This window comes from Rutidosis leptorrhynchoides, chromosome 7 (assembly GCF_046630445.1).
Source record: "Rutidosis leptorrhynchoides isolate AG116_Rl617_1_P2 chromosome 7, CSIRO_AGI_Rlap_v1, whole genome shotgun sequence".
Lineage (NCBI taxonomy): Eukaryota > Viridiplantae > Streptophyta > Magnoliopsida > Asterales > Asteraceae > Rutidosis > Rutidosis leptorrhynchoides.
This window is the reverse complement of record NC_092339.1, coordinates 294,072,186-294,095,056: the sequence shown is the minus strand read 5'-3', so window position 1 is coordinate 294,095,056 and position 22,871 is coordinate 294,072,186. Positions and strand designations below refer to the sequence as shown.

The 22,871-nt window shown below is 32.3% G+C and overlaps 1 protein-coding gene across 1 annotated transcript; it reads right to left on the bottom strand.

Moving 5' to 3' along the window:
* Positions 1-21,515: 21,515 nt before the first annotated feature.
* Positions 21,516-22,177, bottom strand: LOC139860087 (uncharacterized). The gene is made up of 2 exons (XM_071848860.1): positions 21,854-22,177; positions 21,516-21,773 (listed from the first exon to the last, which is right to left on the bottom strand). Exons 1-2 carry the CDS (start codon positions 22,175-22,177, stop codon positions 21,516-21,518), a joined length of 582 nt encoding a protein of 193 aa, XP_071704961.1.
* Positions 22,178-22,871: the final 694 nt, after the last annotated feature.

Genomic DNA, 22,871 nt, shown 5'->3' with positions numbered 1-22,871 from the left:
ATTAATTTACGGATGGGATATACCTAAACCTTGCTACAATATTATAGGCAGTGTACCTAATCGTAGATTAGTGTAGTTTTTAGTAAGTCCGGTTCGTTCCACAGGGAGCTGGTGATACTTACTATATTTTTAACAACTATATTTATACAAAATATATATAATTATATAAGTAGTAATATTATTATAAAAGGGGGGTTTTACCGTTTAATAACCGGTTTGTTGATTCTATATTTTAAGCGCAAAGATAAATGACGATAATTAAAGTGCGTAAAATAATGACAATAAATAAAATGACAGTAAATAAAATTGCGAGTAATAAAATGACAGTAAATAAAGATACGATGAGAAATACAATAAAAAAATTATGCTTATTTAAACTTCCGTAATCATGATGTTTGACGTGTTGATTTTAATTTATTACCATGGGTTAATTGTCCTTTGTCCTGGATTATTTGATACGTCTATCTGGTTTTTGTCCATAATAGTCCATCGGTCATAAATATAAAGTGCGAGTATCCTCGTCAAATTACCCTTATACCCGAAGTCAAATATTCCAACTGATTAAGAATTTAAACTGTGACGCAGTTATCACTTCTGTCAACAATTACACCAGTTATCACTGTATGTAATCCACTCCTGTTTTAATTAGTTTATGAATATTAATTCATCCACTTGATCAGAATGAATAATCAATTACCCAACCCAATTGATTAATTAAATGATTATAACAGATTCCATATGAACGTCACTAAATAGGACAACCATAATCATTATTAATTATTAGGTTAATTAATTTGAAGATAGGTTCGACAGACTCCAATGAGTTGTCACTCAATTAGACAATACCCCCCATCTATTAATAGTCAATAGTCCAATTTCCACAAGTGTCGGTCTTTTGCCCAAACCTTAATTATGGTCCAAAGTTCAATAACCCCATCTTAATATTTTAGCCTAACATCACGATTACTTCGGCTCAAATAAGCATAATAATAACTTAGTTACGAGACATTAAATTAAAAAGGAAGAACATAGCTTACAGTGGTGATTAATCGCGTAGCGTTGCACGGACATAATTTTGACTTAAAACCCGTAAAACATTTCTTACAATAATCCAACTAAACCATAACTTTATTATTAAAATTAACTTATATTAAAATTATAATATAAATATATATTACATATTACAGAAGAGAGAAAGAAATATGAAGAAAGGTGTATTTTTTCATTACTCCGTGAATTCCATTTTATAGGCAATTGGTGATTTGAAATTTTCACTTATGACCCCTTAACTATGCTCAATTAACAACTTTTTATTATTTATTATTATTCTTATTATGAATTATTTAAATATTATATTATATTCTTGAGCATAGTTAACTTGTAATTTTAGCTCCGTTGCGTCGAGCGTTGAAAGTTGGTTCATGTCTCAGTTCCGGATTTTCTAACGCCTTTTTGTATAATTTAATATCTTTTACTTTGCATTTTGCGGCTTGTACTTTTGTAATTTTGAGACGTTTCTCATCAATATATTGAACCACTTGGAGTGTAACTTGTACGTTTGACCATTTTGGACGTTTTGGTCTTTCAAATCTTCGTTTTTGTCTTTAAATCTTCATTTTCGAGCGATTTGCGTCTTTCGTCTTCGCACTTATTTATTTAACTATTACAACTAAAAATAAGGAAATTACATTTAAAAACTTTACATATTGGAACGATATTGCTACTAAATATATGTTCATTTGGAGCACTATCAGGCTTATTCATTTAACTTGTTACTTACATACATACTTGGGCTTATAAGCCCACCCTACTTCTTAAATGGATTACTTAGCCCATTCTTTCATGTAAGTAGCATCATTAAGTTACAACTAGTTTGTTTTATGCACATGGAATCTAGTTGCACATCATTCCCATAAACAATCACCTAATAACCAACTTTTTCAAGCTTTACATGCAAGTATCTAATGGTTTTTTTTCCTTCCCTCCCTTGAGCTAGCCGTCGGCCTTTAGGCCTTTAGATGGAGTTTTTGTTTCAATTTTTCTATTACCCTTTCACTAGTTTCATTCACAATTACACACACACTTTTACTTACATTTTTCTCTCTACATTTCCTCTCACTTTTCTCTCAAATATTTTAAGTTTCATGAATGTTTCTTCCTCTTTTCTTTCCTTCAAACCGAACCAAAACACCCCTTAATCATCATCATCACTTGTTCTTTGATTATTGTTTTGTTACTTGTTGTAGTTGTTACTTACTTGTAGTTATTACTTACATGTTTTCAAGAATCAAACTTACTAGTTTCATTCTTCATTTATCTTGTTCTTACAAGACATACAAGAACAAAACTCTTTAGTTTATGTTCTACATATAATGCTTTAAAAAGATTTAAGTTCATGAGTTGTGAAAGCATACTTGTAATTCATGTTAGTAAACTTTAAAGTTTACTTTCTTAAAGATCAAGACTTAGGCTTGAATCTTTAAAGTATGAAACTCATGAACTAGTTACTTGTTTACTTAGTTTATTCTTTACATTATGCACTTTAATTTCATGTTTGTTGGTTGTTATTGGTCAAGTGTTACTAGTTAACTTTGATCTCATTAATCTTGAACTAAAAGTTAACTTTGAAAGTTCAAGAACATGTAAGTAAGTTTTCTTTAATTATAACTTTGTACACTTATGTTAGATCTAGATTTTTGAGTCTTGGATCTTCAAGATCAAACTAAGAACTATGTTCTACAACTTAAGATCTTGATTTCATAAGTTCACTTTCAAGTTTGTAACTTATTATTAGTTTTAACCTTCATGTATGTGTTAGATCTAAGACTTTGATGTAACTTTGGTTCATCAAAACACTTGCAATACTTAAGTGAGTTGTGCTTCATGTTTTAGACTTACACTTGGGTTATGATGGTCAAACCTTGGTGAAAATTATGCAAACATATCAACGAGTTGTACACTTGAGGCTATATGTGATAATGCTAAAAACGAACATATATTTCATAGCATTATTCCTCAAGAAAGACAAGCTTTTAGTTGCAATTGTTCTATTTACAAGTGATATTCGTTTAAATAATAAAAGGTGAAGACAAAAGACAGATTCGACGAATTGAAGACGCAAACGACCAAAAAGCTCAAAAGTACAAAAGACAATCAAAGAGGTTCCAATTATTGATAAGAAACGTCTCGAAATTACAAGAGTACAAGATTCAAAACGCAAAATACAAAATATAAAATTGTACGCAAGGACGTTCGAAAATCCGGAACCGGGACCAGAGTCAACTCTTAACGCTCGACGCAACGGACTAAAAATTACAAGTTAACTATGCATATAAATATAATATAATATATAATTAATTATATTAATTATATATATATATTATATATATATATTATAAAACCGTCGGCAGAGAAACTCCAAGGGTGTGAGCTGTGAATACATTCTCCGCGACTCGCGGAATTTGAAGAGGATTTTGCCGCTAGTCGCGGAGCCCCAAAAATCAACTCTGGCTATAAAGCAAACCGAATTCTGATCATTTTTTTCATATTCTATTTCTCTCATCTCTCTATCTATACGATATATATATATATATATATATATAATTTATATTTTAATTTTAATTTTAATTATAATTCTAATAATAAGGGTATGTTAGCGAATGTTGTAAGGGTGTAAGTCGAAATTCTGTCCGTGTAACGCTACGCTATTTTTAATCATTGTAAGTTATGTTCAACCTTTTTACATTAATGTCTCGTAGCTAAGTTATTATTATGCTTATTTAAAACGAAGTAATCATGATGTTGGGCTAATTACTAAAATTGGGTAATTGGGCTTTGTACCATAATTGGGGTTTGGACAAAAGAACGACACTTGTGGAAATTAGACTATGGGCTATTAATGGGCTTTATATTTGTTTAACTAAATGATAGTTTGTTAATGTTAATATAAAGATTTACAATTGGGCGTCCCTATAAATTACCATATACACTCGATCGGACACGATGGGCGGGGTATTTATATGTACGAATAATCGCTCATTTAACCGGACACGGGAATGGATTAATAGCCACTAGAATAATTAAAACAGGGGTGAAATTACATTCAAGGGTAATTGGTGTAATTGTTAACAAAGTAGTAAAACCTTGGTTTACACGCAGTCGATAACCTGGTGTATTCATTAAACAAAGTATTAAAACCTTGTTACAATTCGAATCCCCAATTAGTTGGAATATTTAACTTCGGGTATAAGAATAATTTGATGAGGACACTCGCACTTTATATTTATGACTGATGGACTGTTATGGACAAAAACCAGACGGACATATTAAATAATCCAGGACAAAGGACAATTAACCCATGGGCATAAAACTAAAATCAACACGTCAAACATCATGATTACGGAAGTTTAAATAAGCATAATTCTTTTATTTCATATTTAATTTCCTTCATTTTATATTTAATTGCACTTCTAATTGTCGCACTTTTATTTATTGTTCTTTAATCGCACTTTTAATTATCGTACTTTTTAATTATCGCAATTTTATTTTATCGCACTTTTATTATTCGCAATTTCATTATCGTTATTTACTTTACACTTTAAATTAAGTCTTTTATTTATTTAATATTTTACATTAAGTTTTAACTGCGACTAAAGTTTTAAAATCGACAAACCGGTCATTAAACGGTAAAAACCCCCCTTTATAATAATAATATTACTTATATATATATTTGTATTTTTATAAAAGTAAACTAAAATAGCGTTGAGCTTTGTTTAAAGATTTCCCTGTGGAACGAACCGGACTTACTAAAAACTACACTACTGTACGATTAGGTACACTGCCTATAAGTGTTGTAGCAAGGTTTAAGTATATCCATTCTATAAATAAATAAATATCTTGTGTAAAATTGTATCGTATTTAATAGTTTTTCCTAGTAAAATAATAACTATTTTATATACACCTCGCATAACATCAAGTATTTTTGGCGCCGCTGCCGGGGAACACTCTTAAAAGCCGGACGCGCAACGCTAATATAAAAAAAAAAGATTTTTTTTGTTTACTTTTATTAAAATTCGTTTTTGTAAAAATACGTTTTAATTATTCAAAAATATAAAAAGAAAAACAAAAATATATGTATTTTTAAGATTTTGTTAAATATTTAAGTTTTATAAGTTTCTTTATTTTTATTTTAGTTTATAAAAATATAAGTTTTATTTTAAAATCTTTTATTTATTTAAAAACAGAAAACAGAAAATAAAAAAAAAAATAAAGAAAAAACGCGTAAAAATTCAAACCTGTCAGCTGAATTCTGGAACCCCGCGACTCGCGGGGTTTGATGCAATAAATGCCGCGACTCGCGGAGCCTTTCTGACAGGCGACAAAAAACCCTAATTCAGCATTAATTACGGTTTATTATTAATTATAATTATTATTTAACCCTAAATATGTATTATTATTATTATTATTAGTTTTATTTTAACTTTTACTTTTTAATTAATTTGTATTTTTAGTTTAATTAATTTATTTAAATTGTAAAATTAGTAGTTTTATTAAATAAATAATATAAAAATAATATTTTTATAAAAATTGTAATTTTTACAACTTTTTGTATATTTTTATATTTTGTCCCTTTTTAATCGTTGTAGCATAACTTTTGTATTTTTAGCTCATATTTAATTTTAAACTTAGTATTTGCTATAGTCATTTTTACTCCTAGATTTTTAGGCTTTGCCGTAGAATTCCTTAAGTGCTTTTTCTTTAGACTAAGATTTAGGTGCTTTAGAATTTTGCGACGCCTTTTTAAGTTTTAGTTTCTTTTTAAGTTATTTCCATTTGGGATTTAGTTTTTCCTTGTAAGCTTTAATATTTTTAGACCTTTTACTATGTACCAATTGTCATTCCAATTAGTAATTTCAATTTGCGATTATAATTTTAAGTTAGTTGTAGTAATAAGGTTAGGTTAGTAAAGTATTTTTAAGTTTTTATAAGTTTCTTTTATTTTTCCGTCACCTTTTATTTTTCAACCATTTTTTCTTTTTCAACCTTTTGCGACGAACTCTTTTTCTCTCTTATTTCTCGCCATTCTAGTTTTTAGGACTTAGAATTTTTTCTACTTCTTATCTAAATTTCTTAAAATTACGAAAATTTATTTTAAGTGGTTAAATTAATAGACATCAAAATTTTCTGGTTCGTAGTAATAGTTGGATTTGTACGTGGACCGGGTTATTGGAGCCAAACAGTCCTCAATTATATTGAGACCAAACGAATCCTGCCCCTCTGCTGCATCTTTTGGCTATTCGAAACGTGGGCAAAATCAGAAAAGTCTATTGATTGGATAACTTATTATAATTTTTCTTTCCTTTTTAAAAACTAATAGGATATTCAGTGAATGCACCGAGCAAGACGTTCATCACCTTTTGTACGTTCACCACCTGTAACTCGATCAAGACATCGTTTAACAAATATAACTGCCGTTGATTTTTCTTTAGAATCGTCATCCAGTCGACCAAGAACTCCAACTCAAATTTCCGATAATCCATTTTTTGAACCCAACATCACAATCGAGAATCCGGAGAATATTCAGGAACGGTTCGTAGATCCTGAACCATTAAACTTTCCTCCGGAGCCACCAATCATTCAAACAGAGATTGTTGAGGAACGAACCATTAAATCAGAATCATCTAGTGATACCGATTCAACAAATTCAATTATGGAGAATCTGGAACCTTTAAGTATGGAAGACCGAATGAGAGCTAAACGCACTGGCCAAGGTCACGCAATTACTCATCCAGACATTAATGCGCCAGATTATGAAATCAAAGGACAAATTCTACACATGGTGACTAATCAATGCCAATTTAGTGGTGCGCCGAAGGAAGATCCAAATGAACATCTACGTACCTTTAATAGGATCTGCACACTATTTAAAATCCGAGAAGTGGAGGATGAACAGATATATCTCATGTTATTTCCCTGGACTTTAAAGGGAGAAGCCAAAGATTGGTTGGAATCGTTACCTGAAGGGGAGATTGATACATGGGATGTTTTAATTGACAAATTTCTTAAACAATTCTTTCCTGCATGTAAAGCCGTAAGACTTCAAGCAGAAATTGTTACGTTCACACAGAAACCAAATGAAACTCTATATGAGGCGTGGACAAGATATGGAAAGTTGTTAAGAGGATGTCCGCAACATGGTTTAGACACCTGTCAAATAGTACAAATATTCTACCGAGGATGCGACATCACTACAAGGAAAGACATAGATATAGCAGCTGGTGGTTCTATTATGAAGAAAACCGAAACTGATGCTTACAAAATTATTGATAACACTGCTTCCCACTCACATGAGTGGCACCAAGAAAAAGATATCATTAGATCATCTAAAGCAGCTAGAGCCGATTCTAGCCATGACTTAGATTCCATTTCCGCAAAGATAGATGCTGTGGAGAGACGAATGGAAAAGATGACTAAGGATATTCACTCAATACGAATTAGTTGTGAGCAGTGTGGAGGACCACATTTGACAAAAGATTGTCTCAGTATTGAATTAACAATGGAACAAAGAGAGAATATTTCATACATAAACCAAAGGCCTGGAAATAATTATCAGAATAATTATCAACTGGCAAGACTGATTTACAATCAAAACCAGAATTATAACCGAAATATTCCATACAACAACCAACAAGGTCCTAGCAATCAACAAGTATCCAATAATACTTACAATCAGCAAAGACCTAATTTTCAAAACAAACCACCACAACAAACCGATGATAAAAAGCCGAATTTAGAAGATATGATGACGAAGCTAGTTGAAACTCAAACGCAGTTTTTCACATCTCAAAAACAAACTAATGAACAAAATGCTCAAGCATTTAGAAATCAACAAGCTTCTATTCAAAATCTGGAACAAGAAGTAAGTAACCTAGCAAGGTTAATAGGTGAAAGAAAACCGGGAAGTCTACCTAGTGATACAAATGCTAACCCCCGAAATGAAACAGCTAAAGCTATTACCACAAGAAGTGGTACAACACTTAAACCACCTGAAATACCTGTAACTTCTGATGAAACTATTCCTACTCCACAAGAACCACAACCTGATCAAGATAAGGAAAAAGAACCGGTAGTTGAAAAGGTTAATGAAAATAACACAGTTAAGGATAAACCTTATGTTAAACCATACCAACCACCACTTCCTTACCCGAGTAAAATGAAGAAAGAAAAACTTGAAGCCGAGCAATCCAAATTCTTGGATATGTTTAAACAGATAAATGTAAATCTTCCTTTCATTGATGTGATTTCAGGAATGCCAAGATATGCTAAATTCTTGAAAGATCTAATCTCAAATAGAAAGAAAATGGAAGAACTCTCGGCTGTTACTATGAATGCTAATTGTTCAGCAGTGCTGTTGAATAAGATACCAGAAAAATTATCTGATCCAGGAAGTTTCACAATTCCATGTTTTCTGGGTAGTCTTAGTTCAATAGAAGCATTGGCAGACTTAGGTGCTAGTATAAATCTAATGCCGTATTCACTATACGCTAAACTAGACCTTGGAGAATTGAAACCAACCAGAATAAGCATACAACTAGCCGATAGATCAATAAAATATCCTAGAGGGATAATGGAGAACATGCTAGTTAAAGTTGGTACTTTAGTATTTCCAGTAGATTTTGTTGTTTTGGACATGGAAGAAGATTCTCAAGTTCCTCTCATATTAGGAAGACCATTCTTAAACACGGCTAAAGCAATGATAGACGTGTTCGGTAAGAAACTGACCCTAAGTATAGAGGATGAGAGTGTTACCTTTTCAGTTGATAGAGCAATGCAACAACCACAATCTGCAGATGATACATGTTATTATATTCAAACTATAGATGCACATGCAGAATTATTAGAAGAATTTCCAGAATTACAAGGAACAGGAGAATGTTCTTTAAGAGAAGGTAATGAACCAATTGATGAAGCTGAAATGTTAGCTACACTTATAGCTAATGGATATGAACCAACAACAGAAGAAATTCAAATGCTAAAAGAAGAAGACAGATATCGATATAAATCATCGATAGAAGAACCTCCGAAATTAGAGCTAAAGCCACTTCCAAATCATTTGGAATACGCTTATTTACATGGTGAATCTGAATTACCTGTAATAATATCGTCTTCTCTTACTGAAAATGAGAAATCACAACTCATTTCTGTGTTGAAAGCTCATAAACCAGCCATTGCATGGAAGATTCATGATATTAAAGGAATAAGTCCTTCGTATTGCACACATAAAATCCTTATGGAAGAAGGTCATAAAACGTATGTGCAACGCCAACGAAGACTAAATCCTAATATGCAAGATGTAGTTAAGAAAGAGATTATTAAACTGCTAGATGCAGGTTTAATATATCCAATTTCTGATAGTCCATGGGTAAGCCCAGTTCAATGCGTGCCTAAGAAGGGTGGCATGACTGTCATTACAAATGAGAAAAATGAGCTTATTCCTACTAGGACTGTAACAGGATGGCATGTATGTATTGATTATAGAAAATTAAATGACGCCACCAGAAAAGATCACTTTCCCTTACCTTTCATAGATCAAATGTTGGAAAGATTAGCCGGAAATAGTTACTATTGTTTTCTAGATGGATTTTCCGGATATTTTCAAATTCCAATAGCACCCGAAGATCAAGAGAAAACCACATTCACGTGCCCTTATGGTACTTTTGCTTACAAACGCATGCCATTTGGACTTTGCAACGCCCCTGCAACCTTTCAAAGGTGTATGATGGCAATTTTTCACGACATGATAGAAGAATGCATGGAAGTTTTCATGGATGACTTTTCAGTCTTCGGTGATACATTTAAATCATGTCTAGTTAATCTGGAACGAATGCTAATTAGATGCGAAAAATCAAATCTAGTACTTAATTGGGAGAAATGCCATTTCATGGTTAAAGAAGGCATCGTTCTTGGACATAAAATTTCAAAAGAAGGAATTGAAGTGGATAGAGCTAAAGTAGATGTAATTGCTAAACTTCCACATCCCACAAATGTTAGAGGATTTAGGAGTTTTCTAGGGCATGCCGGTTTTTACCGACGTTTCATAAAAGATTTTTCTAAAATTGCCACTCCTATGAATAAACTCCTAGAAAAGGATGCGCCATTCATCTTTTCAGATGAATGTATCAAATCTTTTAATATTCTTAAAGAGAAACTCACTAATGCACCAATCATGATAACACCAAATTGGAATCTACCATTTGAACTAATGTGCGATGCAAGTGATTTTGCAATGGGAGCCGTTTTAGGACAAAGGATTGAAAAACGATTTCAACCTATATATTATGCTAGTAAGACGTTACAAGGAGCACAAACGAACTATACAACTACTGAAAAAGAACTCCTTGCTATTGTCTTTGCTTTTGATAAATTTCGATCATATCTCGTTCTAGCAAAAACGGTGGTCTATACCGACCATTCTGCTCTTAGATACCTATTTTCAAAACAAGATGCTAAACCAAGATTAATCCGTTGGATCTTACTCTTACAAGAGTTTGATATTGAAATCCGAGATAAAAGAGGAGCAGAAAATCTCGCCGCTGATCATCTTTCTCGTCTTGAAAATCCCGAATTAGAAGTTCTGAATGAATCGGCCATACAAGACAACTTTCCTGATGAATATCTATTGAAGATAGATTATAAAGAAATCCCATGGTTTGCAGACTATGCAAACTACTTAGTTTGTGGATTCCTTGAAAAAGGATTATCGTACCAAAGACGAAAGAAATTCTTCAGTGATATAAAACACTATTTCTGGGAAGATCCACATCTGTTTAAAAGTTGTCCCGATGGAATAATACGCCGATGTGTATTTGGAGATGAAGCTAGTAAAATTTTAAACCATTGTCACACAGGACCAACAGGAGGGCATTATGGGCCTCAACTAACAGCAAGAAAAGTCTACGATGCTGGATTCTATTGGCCTACAATTTTCAAAGATGCACACCTTCTTTGCAAATCTTGTGATGCATGTCAAAGGGCCGGAAAAATAAGTCAACGTGATGAAATGCCACAAAATGTCATCCAAGTATGTGAAGTATTTGACATTTGGGGTATTGACTTTATGGGTCCATTTCCAAAATCTAATAATAATCTATATATACTCGTAGCCATTGATTATGTATCTAAATGGGCGGAAGCACAAGCTCTCCCAACTAACGATGCACGAGTTGTAGTCAACTTTTTAAAACGTCTTTTTGCAAGGTTTGGAACACCGAAAGCTTTAATAAGTGATCGGGGAACTCATTTTTGTAATAATCAACTTGAGAAAGTTCTTAAAAGATATGGAGTAACTCATAAAATCTCCACCGCATATCATCCACAAACAAGTGGACAAGTTGAAAATACCAACCGAGCTTTAAAACGTATTCTAGAGAAAACCGTAGGATCAAATCCGAAGGAATGGTCCATTAAATTGGAGGATGCACTCTGAGCTTTTAGAACAGCCTACAAAACTCCAATTGGAACCACACCTTTTAGACTTGTTTATGGAAAAGCATGTCATCTTCCAGTAGAAATTGAACACAAAGCATTTTGGGCTTTGAAGACATGTAATCTTGATTTACATGAAGCCGGACGTCTACGATTAAGTCAACTAAACGAATTAGAAGAATTAAGACATGAAGCATACGAAAATTCGTTAATCTATAAAGAAAGAACGAAGAAATGGCATGATAAAAGAATCAGAAGTTCAAAAGAATTTAAAGAAGGAGACAGAGTTCTTCTTTTCAATTCACGATTCAAGCTATTTCCTGGAAAATTGAAATCAAGATGGTCTGGACCATTCATAGTCAAAAGAGTTTTCCCATACGGAACGATAGAATTGATAAATTCAAATGGGATTGAATTTAAAGTTAATGGTCACAGAGTTAAACATTACATACATAGTCCGATGGAAGTCGACAACGAAGTTAATCACAATTTCGACACCACAGCTAACTAAGTGTGGGGAGAATCAAGTCTTTAAAGGATAATATGTATTTCTGTTAGAGTTAGATTGTCTGTTTTCGTGTAGTTCTCGAAAATGGAACCCGAATGGTCTTTCCCTAGCAGACCCTAAAGAACTAGTCTTCTCCCCCCATTCTGAATTTTTATTTTTTTTAGGTTTTTACAAAATGAAGACTGCCTGTGAACTAAACCATGGTCTAATGCTACACGCTTTAATCACTAAACGTAATAATGACATACTCCCGAGTGAAATAGTATCAGTAATCAGAGAAAGAATGGACGGAGTTAGAAAAGAATCCAGATGCGAAGATAATAAGTTACAATTTGGTAAAGGAAAATCAAAATCCGCAGCGAAAAGAAGAGCACGACACCTAGAACGATGTCACAAATGCGGAAAATGGTCACATGGAGGTAAATGTTCAAATAATCAAACCTATTCAAATACCGAATTTGTTACTTTATGCAGAGATGGACCGTTCATATGTTTAGAAGAAAAGACACTGAATGCTCGAGGTTACGCCTATATAGCCATGGAAAACCAATTAAACCGACTATCTTATGAATGGGATAGATCATATAACTAAGAAATCTATTCCACAGGTATGTCTGTACAGTTTTTATTTTTATTTTTATTTATAACCTTTTGATAATAAACGCTAATTTGTTCGCTAAAAAGTATTAAATTGGTATTGAATAAAATTAGGTTTGGCGACCGAAATTATTGATATCATTCAAAAATTTATTACATCACTGCGAAATTTAACGTTTATTCTTAAGGTATAAATATCTTTAAACAATCAACCCAAAATATTTCAAAAATTCGTCATGAGTTAAATTAGGTCTTGGAACCGAAATTACTTTACCGAAAAGAGGGGCGCATATTTTTGATAATATTTGATTGATTACAGTGGGATAAAAAGACAAAAAGATTTTTAATTTTATTTTTACCATGTTTTTAAAATTAATATTTAAATCTTAAATTAATATTGTAAACTTTGTAAAAACAATATTTTTAAAATTATAAATATTTGAAAAATTAATATAAGTTTGGTATGAATTTATAAATTTTTAATTAAGTTTGGTGTGAATTTTTAATTTTTAAAATATAAATTTTTAATTTTATGCATTTTAAATTTTAAGTTTGGTGTGAATTTTTAATATTAATTTTGAATTTTATATTTAAGTTGTGTGAATTTAAAAACAAAAATTTACTTTATCTCATTAAGTTAAGAATATGATTTTTAAAATTCGTCGTAAGTTGAAGACTAGGTCTTTGAACCGAAATTGCTTTACCCAAGGAAGGGACGAGAACTTTTATTATCATTATTTTTAATCTTATTGATTTAAAGTATGCCAAAAACATTAAAAAACCCAAAAATCTTAGCTTTTAAAACAATCGCTACAAAAAGACAAATTTTAAAATTTTGACGAAGGACGGACTAGGACATCGATCCGAAACGACCTCGTCCTAAATAACAAGGGAAACAAAATTTTAAAATTAAATACTTAATTGTTTTATAAGTTAAAGATTATAAAAAAAAAAAAAGAGCAAACTCCGCGACTCGCGGAGTTTGAAAGGGAAATCTCCGCGACTCGCGGAGGGACCGAAAATCAGAAAAAAAAATAAAAGAGCTGAACGATCAGTTTATGGACACACAACTCCACAACTCAAAAACTGCTGCGAAATACTACCGAAAATCCCGAAAAACACCCCCAAAAATCCCAATTTTTAACCGTTAATCACCAAATTTTTTGCTAAAATCATGTTGAGAAGGATGCTATCTAAGAATTACTCAAGAAAAACGGTAAATTTCTACACCTAAACACCATTTAATTCGAAATTTGGTGTTCTTGAGCAAATTTTTCCCCAATTTGATTTTGATGCTTTTTAGTGTAATTAGGCTTAAATTGTTTATGTATTATGCTTGTATAACCTAGATTGATGCTGTTTAACATGATTAGAAGCCTTAAACTTCAAATTTTGAATAATCTAGGGTTTGTGTTCTTGAGCAATTTGGGGCTTTTTGATATAAACAGGTTATGGCCGATTTTTGTCATGAATTGTTGCTAAATTGAGTAGTGTAATATGTCTAGGTAGTTAAATGATCCAAACTTTGAGCCTAAACATGATTTTGAGAATTAAAGTGGACTTTTTCAAGTCTAAAATTCATGAACTTGATTTTTGAAAGATAATGCCATTTGAGACTTGTTTAATTGCTAGTAATGATTATTTTGACATGTTATTTGAGTTGAATGCTTATGAACTTGGCGAACATTTTCGTATATGCTTATTTGAAAAAGTGTAGATTTGATAAAAATGTGAAAATAAGCTTAAGTTTGATATAAATTGATAATGTCATTGTAATTATTTTGATTGATGATTTTGCTGACACTAATGCATATTTGGATGCACAAAATTTGTGTTTGATGTGTTTTGCAGAATGAAAGGGGTGAATCTTCATCCCAAGCCCGCAATGCTCCTGCTGAGAATTTGGAACAACAGGAGGTGGATAACTACTACAAGCAGGATGTACCTCATCCAGTCATGACCTTTTCTGATATGCACTTGGAAGAGTTGCACCCGAACCTGAGATTTGACAGACTTTGGATAGATTATCCAAAATATCAACGGGGTTTGCATACTCTTCACTCTAAGGTTGTTGAGGTACCGAGGGTCATAGAATGGGGACCCTTAGAAGCTGTAGAATTGGCCGGGCCAATTAGGGAATTACTTGTACAGAGGTATGGTAATTCTTCTTTTAATGACTGGATATGTTTATTCACCATACGCAGACCTGTATATAAAGTATGGTGTGAAGAGTTGTTATGTAGTATAGAGTTGAATGATCGGGTAGCTAGTTTAACCGATCGTTCTTTTATTAGATTTTTGTTAGGCGGTTCGATGCGCCACATGTCTTTACTGGACATGGCTCAGGCTTTACGTATATATACACCTGAGGAGTTAGCGTCTGCCGATTGTAGAGGATTGATACTAAACGGTAGAAAGATAGATGAGAATTTTGATACACACGGTGTGTGGAGTCAAATGACAAGCCATCACCGTTTCAAAGGGGGAAATTACTCTTATTTGGATATAGATAGAGCCGAATTAAGAGTGATACATAGGTTTTTAGCTAATTCGATTACACAAAGGGGTAAGAACAAAGAAAAAGTAAATGAACAAGATTTGTTTTACCATATGTGTATTCGAGACCCACAAAGCGCTGTAAGTATACCATATTGTGTGGGTTATTATTTATCAGCTATGGTTCGGGGGATGCGACCACATAGCATAATAGGAGGTGGTATTTTTATTACTTTGATTGGTGAATATCTCGGTGTGGATATAAGTCGGGGGGGATTATTACTAGAAGAGCCGGAACCCCGCGATACTATAGGTTTAAATGTATACCATGGTGCGAAAGTTTTGAAGAGGCGAAATAATGCCGCAGTACGATACCATGGTAGACATCCACAGGTGGAGAGAAACCAGCAGCAAGGTAATGTAGGAGGGGGGAATGAGATGCAAGAAATGCATAGGTTTATAGCTTCTCAAGAATACGAAAATGCTAGACAGAGAGCATTTGAAGATTGGCAAGTTCATCAGAACCAGATCATAGCTCATTGCCAACATATAGGTAGAAACTATATTCCTACACCGAAACCCATCTTCCCTCCTTGGTCTATAGAGATGCAGCCACCATATCCTACGTATGACCCTGCCGAAGCATTCTATAGCACTTATGGTTATGCCTGGAACCCCTATTGGTACCAATATCATCCTTAGTTTACTTATTATTTTTTATTATTTTGTAATTTGTAATTATTGATACGTTTAATACTTTTGTTAATATTGTAATCATTTTTATAATTATCTAACTTTTATTCTTAGACTTTAATAATTTTTGAATGTGGGGTAATATACCAAACTTCAAAAATATGTATATATGTTTGCAGTTTATCTTATGTACACAACAGGGTAAAACAACGCATTTTCAAAGACTGGAATTAAGTTCAGCAAAAGCAACTAATTTTGACGACAAGATGCAAAATATATGTGAAATAACAACAAGACGGAATGAACAAATGATGTGCACCATTTATCATTCAGCAAACAAACGCCAATATATTTGGAAACTTTGGTAAAAATTTAATCATTTTCACACAAATCACCTTCAATAATTTAAATTGTTACTGATTTCTTGCAAATGAGGGCATTGCAAGATCTTAAGTGTGGGAAGGGATTAAATTCTTTCAGATTTTAAAATTTTTACTTTATACACTTGGTTACCATTAAAAATACTAGTAAAGCAGTAGTTGTATTAGAATCTAGTGCTCTCTGATAAAAAAAAACAGCCCTAGTCTTATATACTGACTACCCAATTCTAGTAAAATTTTTAAAAATTTTCAATTAAATGAATTCAAAATCATGTTTATACATATTTATGAACGATAAAACTAGGTTTTAACACCGAAATTATTATTACCTCGGAAAGGACATAAATTGAGAAACAAACTAAAATGTTAAAATTCATTTAAAATGGAATAGAGGACGATAAAAAGGAAAATAAAAGCCAAGTGTGGGAAAATTTACCAAGTTATCTTAAACATATGTCACATATATCTGTAACAAATAACTGAAAATACTTTTGCTTTGGACTAAACTAAACTGTTTTACCCGATGAAAGAAAAGAAGAGATGGATCTACACGATGAATCAATTCCATCACTAAAAGGAAGTAAAGTCTTCCGAAAATGACACGCGCTTCTTGATTTAGGTCATGAAGTTGTCGTCCAGACCAGCTGTAGGTTGACGAAAAATTTAGAAAAGTCATCACTAAAATCAGCAGGAAATCCACGGACCTCAGCATTAAACAGGGTCGCCATGTGGTCAGATTTATCCTAACCATGAGAAGGATTTATCTCGTATAATGGGGGGGCACCGTGCAAACTAGCTTGATAAGACTAATGAATCAGATCCCCAGAAAGGATAATCTCCTTAAAGATTAAAAATCAGCTTTTAAGACTGATATTACTCAATCCTAGAGATTGACCTTAAAGATTGAGAATTACAAACTCATGGAATTCAATGATATCTAGACTCGAGCTTGAACGAGAAAATATTTTGATCAAAATTATAAACCGATTTGTTTTCTGAAAACCCATTTTCAATGCGTTCATTACCATTGAAAGTAAAATCCTAGGAATTCACCTGGAATTCATTAGGTCACCTGAACTAAATCGGGTGTCAACCGTAAGAACGGTGGTTGCATAGCATGGTCAAAGACAGGACCTTGTGCCATACCGAAAAATTATAAGGGTGAGCTTTACTATTGCTCCTACCAAGGATAGTAATTGCGTCCGACACGTTATAGACCATAATCAAAAGCATGTCACGGGACATTGCCTTAACAGTTGCTTGTTCAACGCTTTCCTTTACAACCGGACGGTAGTTTACTGAAAGGTAATATACGGGACAAGTAAACTAGACGTGTTGCTTTCCAAATACAAGGTTAGTAAGTGGGTGACACAAAACCGCAAGTTTTGAGCTAAAATTTTCAAATCTGAAACCCACCAAACCCACAAAAATATTTTGCAAACACCGGTAAAGGGTTATTCCGGAAAACTTATCTAGGGTAAAAACTAGATTTCAAAAGATCAAATGTTTTCATAAAGATCCAATTTCCTTAATCGATCTAAATTTTTATAGTCATGTGGGACTGTAAACCATATCGTTACTACCATTGTTTATACCGCCGTATAGAAATCACTGATGTACAAAGTGTGAAGAATAAAGAAGTGATTCTAGTATTTCAAGACAATATTGCTTGAGGACAAGCAACGCTCAAGTGTGGGAATATTTGATAATGCTAAAAACGAACATATATTTCATAGCATTATTCCTCAAGAAAGACAAGCTTTTAGTTGCAATTGTTCTATTTACAAGTGATATTCGTTTAAATAATAAAAGGTGAAGACAAAAGACAGATTCGACGAATTGAAGACGCAAACGACCAAAAAGCTCAAAAGTACAAAAGACAATCAAAGAGGTTCCAATTATTGATAAGAAACGTCTCGAAATTACAAGAGTACAAGATTCAAAACGCAAAATACAAAATATAAAATTGTACGCAAGGACGTTCGAAAATCCGGAACCGGGACCAGAGTCAACTCTTAACGCTCGACGCAACGGACTAAAAATTACAAGTTAACTATGCATATAAATATAATATAATATATAATTAATTATATTAATTATATATATATTATATATATATTATAAAACTGTCGGCAGAGAAACTACAAGGGTGTGAGATGTAAATACATTCTTAGCGACTCGCGGAATTTGAAGAGGATTTTGCCGCGAGTCGCGGAGCCCCAAAAATCAACTCTGGCTATAAAGCAAACCGAATTCTGATCATTTTTTTCATATTCTATTTCTCTCATCTCTCTATCTATACGATATATATATATATATATAATTTATATTTTAATTTTAATTTTAATTATAATTCTAATAATAAGGGTATGTTAGCGAATGTTGTAAGGGTGTAAGTCGAAATTCTGTCCGTGTAACGCTACGCTATTTTTAATCATTGTAAGTTATGTTCAACCTTTTTACATTAATGTCTCGTAGCTAAGTTATTATTATGCTTATTTAAAACGAAGTAATCATGATGTTGGGCTAATTACTAAAATTGGGTAATTGGGCTTTGTACCATAATTGGGGTTTGGACAAAAGAACGACACTTGTGGAAATTAGACTATGGGCTATTAATGGGCTTTATATTTGTTTAACTAAATGATAGTTTGTTAATGTTAATATAAAGATTTACAATTGGGCGTCCCTATAAATTACCATATACACTCGATCGGACACGATGGGCGGGGTATTTATATGTACGAATAATCGTTCATTTAACCGGACACGGGAATGGATTAATAGCCACTAGAATAATTAAAACAGGGGTGAAATTACATTCAAGGGTAATTGGTGTAATTGTTAACAAAGTAGTAAAACCTTGGTTTACACGCAGTCGATAACCTGGTGTATTCATTAAACAAAGTATTAAAACCTTGTTACAATTCGAATCCCCAATTAGTTGGAATATTTAACTTCGGGTATAAGAATAATTTGATGAGGACACTCGCACTTTATATTTATGACTGATGGACTGTTATGGACAAAAACTAGACGGACATATTAAATAATCCAGGACAAAGGACAATTAACCCATGGGCATAAAACTAAAATCAACACGTCAAACATCATGATTACGGAAGTTTAAATAAGCATAATTCTTTTATTTCATATTTAATTTCCTTCATTTTATATTTAATTGCACTTCTAATTGTCGCACTTTTATTTATTGTTCTTTAATCGCACTTTTAATTATCGTACTTTTTAATTATCGCAATTTTATTTTATCGCACTTTTATTATTCGCAATTTCATTATCGTTATTTACTTTACACTTTAAATTAAGTCTTTTATTTATTTAATATTTTACATTAAGTTTTAACTGCGACTAAAGTTTTAAAATCGACAAACCGGTCATTAAACGGTAAAAACCCCCCTTTATAATAATAATATTACTTATATATATATTTGTATTTTTATAAAAGTAAACTAAAATAGCGTTGAGCTTTGTTTAAAGATTTCCCTGTGGAACGAACCGGACTTACTAAAAACTACACTACTGTACGATTAGGTACACTGCCTATAAGTGTTGTAGCAAGGTTTAAGTATATCCATTCTATAAATAAATAAATATCTTGTGTAAAATTGTATCGTATTTAATAGTTTTTCCTAGTAAAATAATAACTATTTTATATACACCTCGCATAACATCAATATGCATCAAGGATGAGAACCATGATAAGCATCGAGCACCAAGAACCACCGGAACCTACTGACCCTAATGTTCTACTGTTTTTGTGTCTGACCCGTACAACCTAGGCTACTATAATTATGATTTTCAGATATCTATGTTCGAGTAGATAACTTTTCATATAGGACTCGTCTTAATCCAAGTTACGGTTTAGGATTTATGGCCCTCCGATCGCCACTATGTCCATTTAACGTTGTGCTGAAAATTCTGACCTACTCGCACTTAGACCGTCGCCACGGTCAAACGAAGAAGAGTTTGCTTCTGTAATTTTTACCACAACTAAAGGACTCATATACGGAGCCATGGCCACTGGTCTCACCTTATTTTAGTAGGTATAGAGGCCGTGGTGACTGACCGAACTCAACCTTTGTTTAAAACTCTTTACTTGAACGAAACTTACTTTACACCTTTTGTTTGATGATGAATGATGACACTACAACAAAAGTGTACATATAGGACACCCAAATTGGTCCTATAATGTCACTTTATAGGACCGTTTAGCCTGAAAGGACCAATATGACTTGTGTACCAACTAAGGCGGTCGTATAAAGTATAGACGCAAAAAGTGTCCTAAAAGGTAATAAGATTATGAAACCAGTTATCGGGTCCTATAATATATATAACGACCACACAAAAACGTCCTTACAAGTATATATCGAGTGACTTCTACTTAGATTGGGACATACAAAAGGGTCCCAAAAGTAAAAAAAAAATATATTAGTACCAACAAAGTGGTCCTATTTAAGTTTTATATTTTTTAAGGAAAAAAAAAATGGTTCCATTATTATGTTAATACCCAAATAAGAGTCCTATTATAAAAAAACACTACATTAGTACCAATAAAAAAGGTCCTAATGTATCGATATTCTTGTTTACTACCAAGATAAAGGTCCCAATATACACAAATGTTACTTTAGTACCACATAATAGGGTCCTAATATAATAATTTTTAAGGTTAGGTACACTAACAAAAGTCCTAATATATATTTCTTAAATCTTAAAACCACAAAATGGGTTCTAATATATAATAAGATGTTACTTTAGTACCAAATAAAGAGTCCTAATATAATATTTTCAAGATTGGTACCATTTAAAAAAGTCCTAAAACAATTGTATTGTTAGACAATATGGGGTCCTTTCAAGTGATAGTATTAAAACCACAAAACGAGTCCTTTCAAGTCATAGTAATTTCGAATAGGTTCGGTTCGGATATTCGGGTCCGATTTGAGTTCTTTTACAAATCAGGTATTCGGATCGGGTTAATTATTTGGGCCCGAATTAGATTATTGGATCCATATATTCGGGCCTGATTCAATTTAATTCAAATTTTTGAGATCCAATTAATAATTTCTATTAAAGATAATTATAAAATAAAACATAATCATATTATAATAAATTGTACTCATAAATTGAAAAACACCAAACATTAAAAATTCATAGATAATCCAACATATCAATACTAAAATAACATTCGACAAAGAAAATAAAAACAACGAAAAGTAACGTAGAACGTCTTCGATCAACAAATCTTTATTAATTCAAGGGTATCACCTACAAAAAAAATATTCATATATTTATAAGCATAAAAGTGCATGTTATATATAAAAATTAATATTATAAAAACTTTATGATAGACATAGCGATATGAACGTAGAAGGCCACGCGATAGTTACGCCTGTAGCGTCTTCAACTTTCTTAATCAGATCAAATGGCCTAACCACATCAGCACCTTTTTTAAGGACATGTTGAAGATGTACCCCACACCAATCATCTTCAATCTCTACACCGCCAATTACCTCAGTTGGATCCAAGGTCCTCAACCATCCTCTTCCTACCTTCTCGCTAGGGTTAAGTATATTGTGTAAAAATACTTCATCTCCAACCTAGAAATAAGTATGCAATAAGCAGTTATGAATGTTAAAGGTAAATATCAAACACATTAAGGTGTTAAATAGAACAATACCTTAAGAAGTGGAGCAACATTGACTACAGTGAGGCCTTGTGGTATTGTGCTATCTTCAACAACTGAACCATCCTTACTTGCCAACTGTTCTTTTAGATGTACATTTTCTTCAGTAAGTTCTTTGTTCTCTGACTTGAGTTGAATGTTCTCCATACAAACCACATTACGACTTGATAATTTACCCCAAAGATCAGAAGCTTGAACACCTAATCCATACATATCCGTTGCACCATATTTATTGTTACCCATAACTTGGGAAAAAACATCATCTAGACCAGGCTTATCAGTTGAACCTTCAGGCAGTGTTTTAGCAAGCTCATCCATGTTTGTCTGTATTAATTTAGATAATACAAGAGTTATATACACAAAAAGATCAATCCCTACTAACATGTGTGATCAGTGTGACAATGGCCATGACGTGCTGATTAACGGTAATTTACAGAATAAGATATATCCATAGAAACAAGTCTCATCATGCCCATGACATGATAATTACAGATGCACTATATATATATATATATATATATATATATATATATATATATATATATATATATATATATATATATATATATATATATATATATCTATCAACTATATTGCAATCTGAATTTATATTAATACTTACAATTGCGACTTTAGCTGCATGACTTTTAGTATTGCAATCAGATATTAATGATTATGCAACAACTATAGCTAAGCAAACACAATTTATGTTTATCATTGTATAAAAATAATGATTAAATGATTATTCTATCTTTAATTGTTAAGGAAGTGATCATCAAACTAAATATCGATCAAACACAATTCATTATATCTACCTTTAATTGTAAAGAAATTGAAAACAAACCAAATACTGAGCAAACCAAATACACCATTAAGTAAATGACCACCAAACAAAATATCAACTTTTTACATAACAAACCATGGCTCAAACATCACAAAGCATTTGTAAGTAAGTAAATGACCAGCAAACCAAAGATCAACATTTTACACAACAAACCATGGCTCAAATATT

Bases quoted from the DNA above. Each gene is read 5' to 3' on its own strand.
- LOC139860087 (XM_071848860.1), bottom strand. From the start codon at position 22,177: ATGGATGAGCTTGCTAAAACACTGCCTGAAGGTTCAACTGATAAGCCT. The intron at 21,774-21,853 runs GTATTGTTCTAT...ACTTATTTCTAG, and splicing joins ATGTTGCTCCACTTCTTAAG to GTTGGAGATGAAGTATTTTT.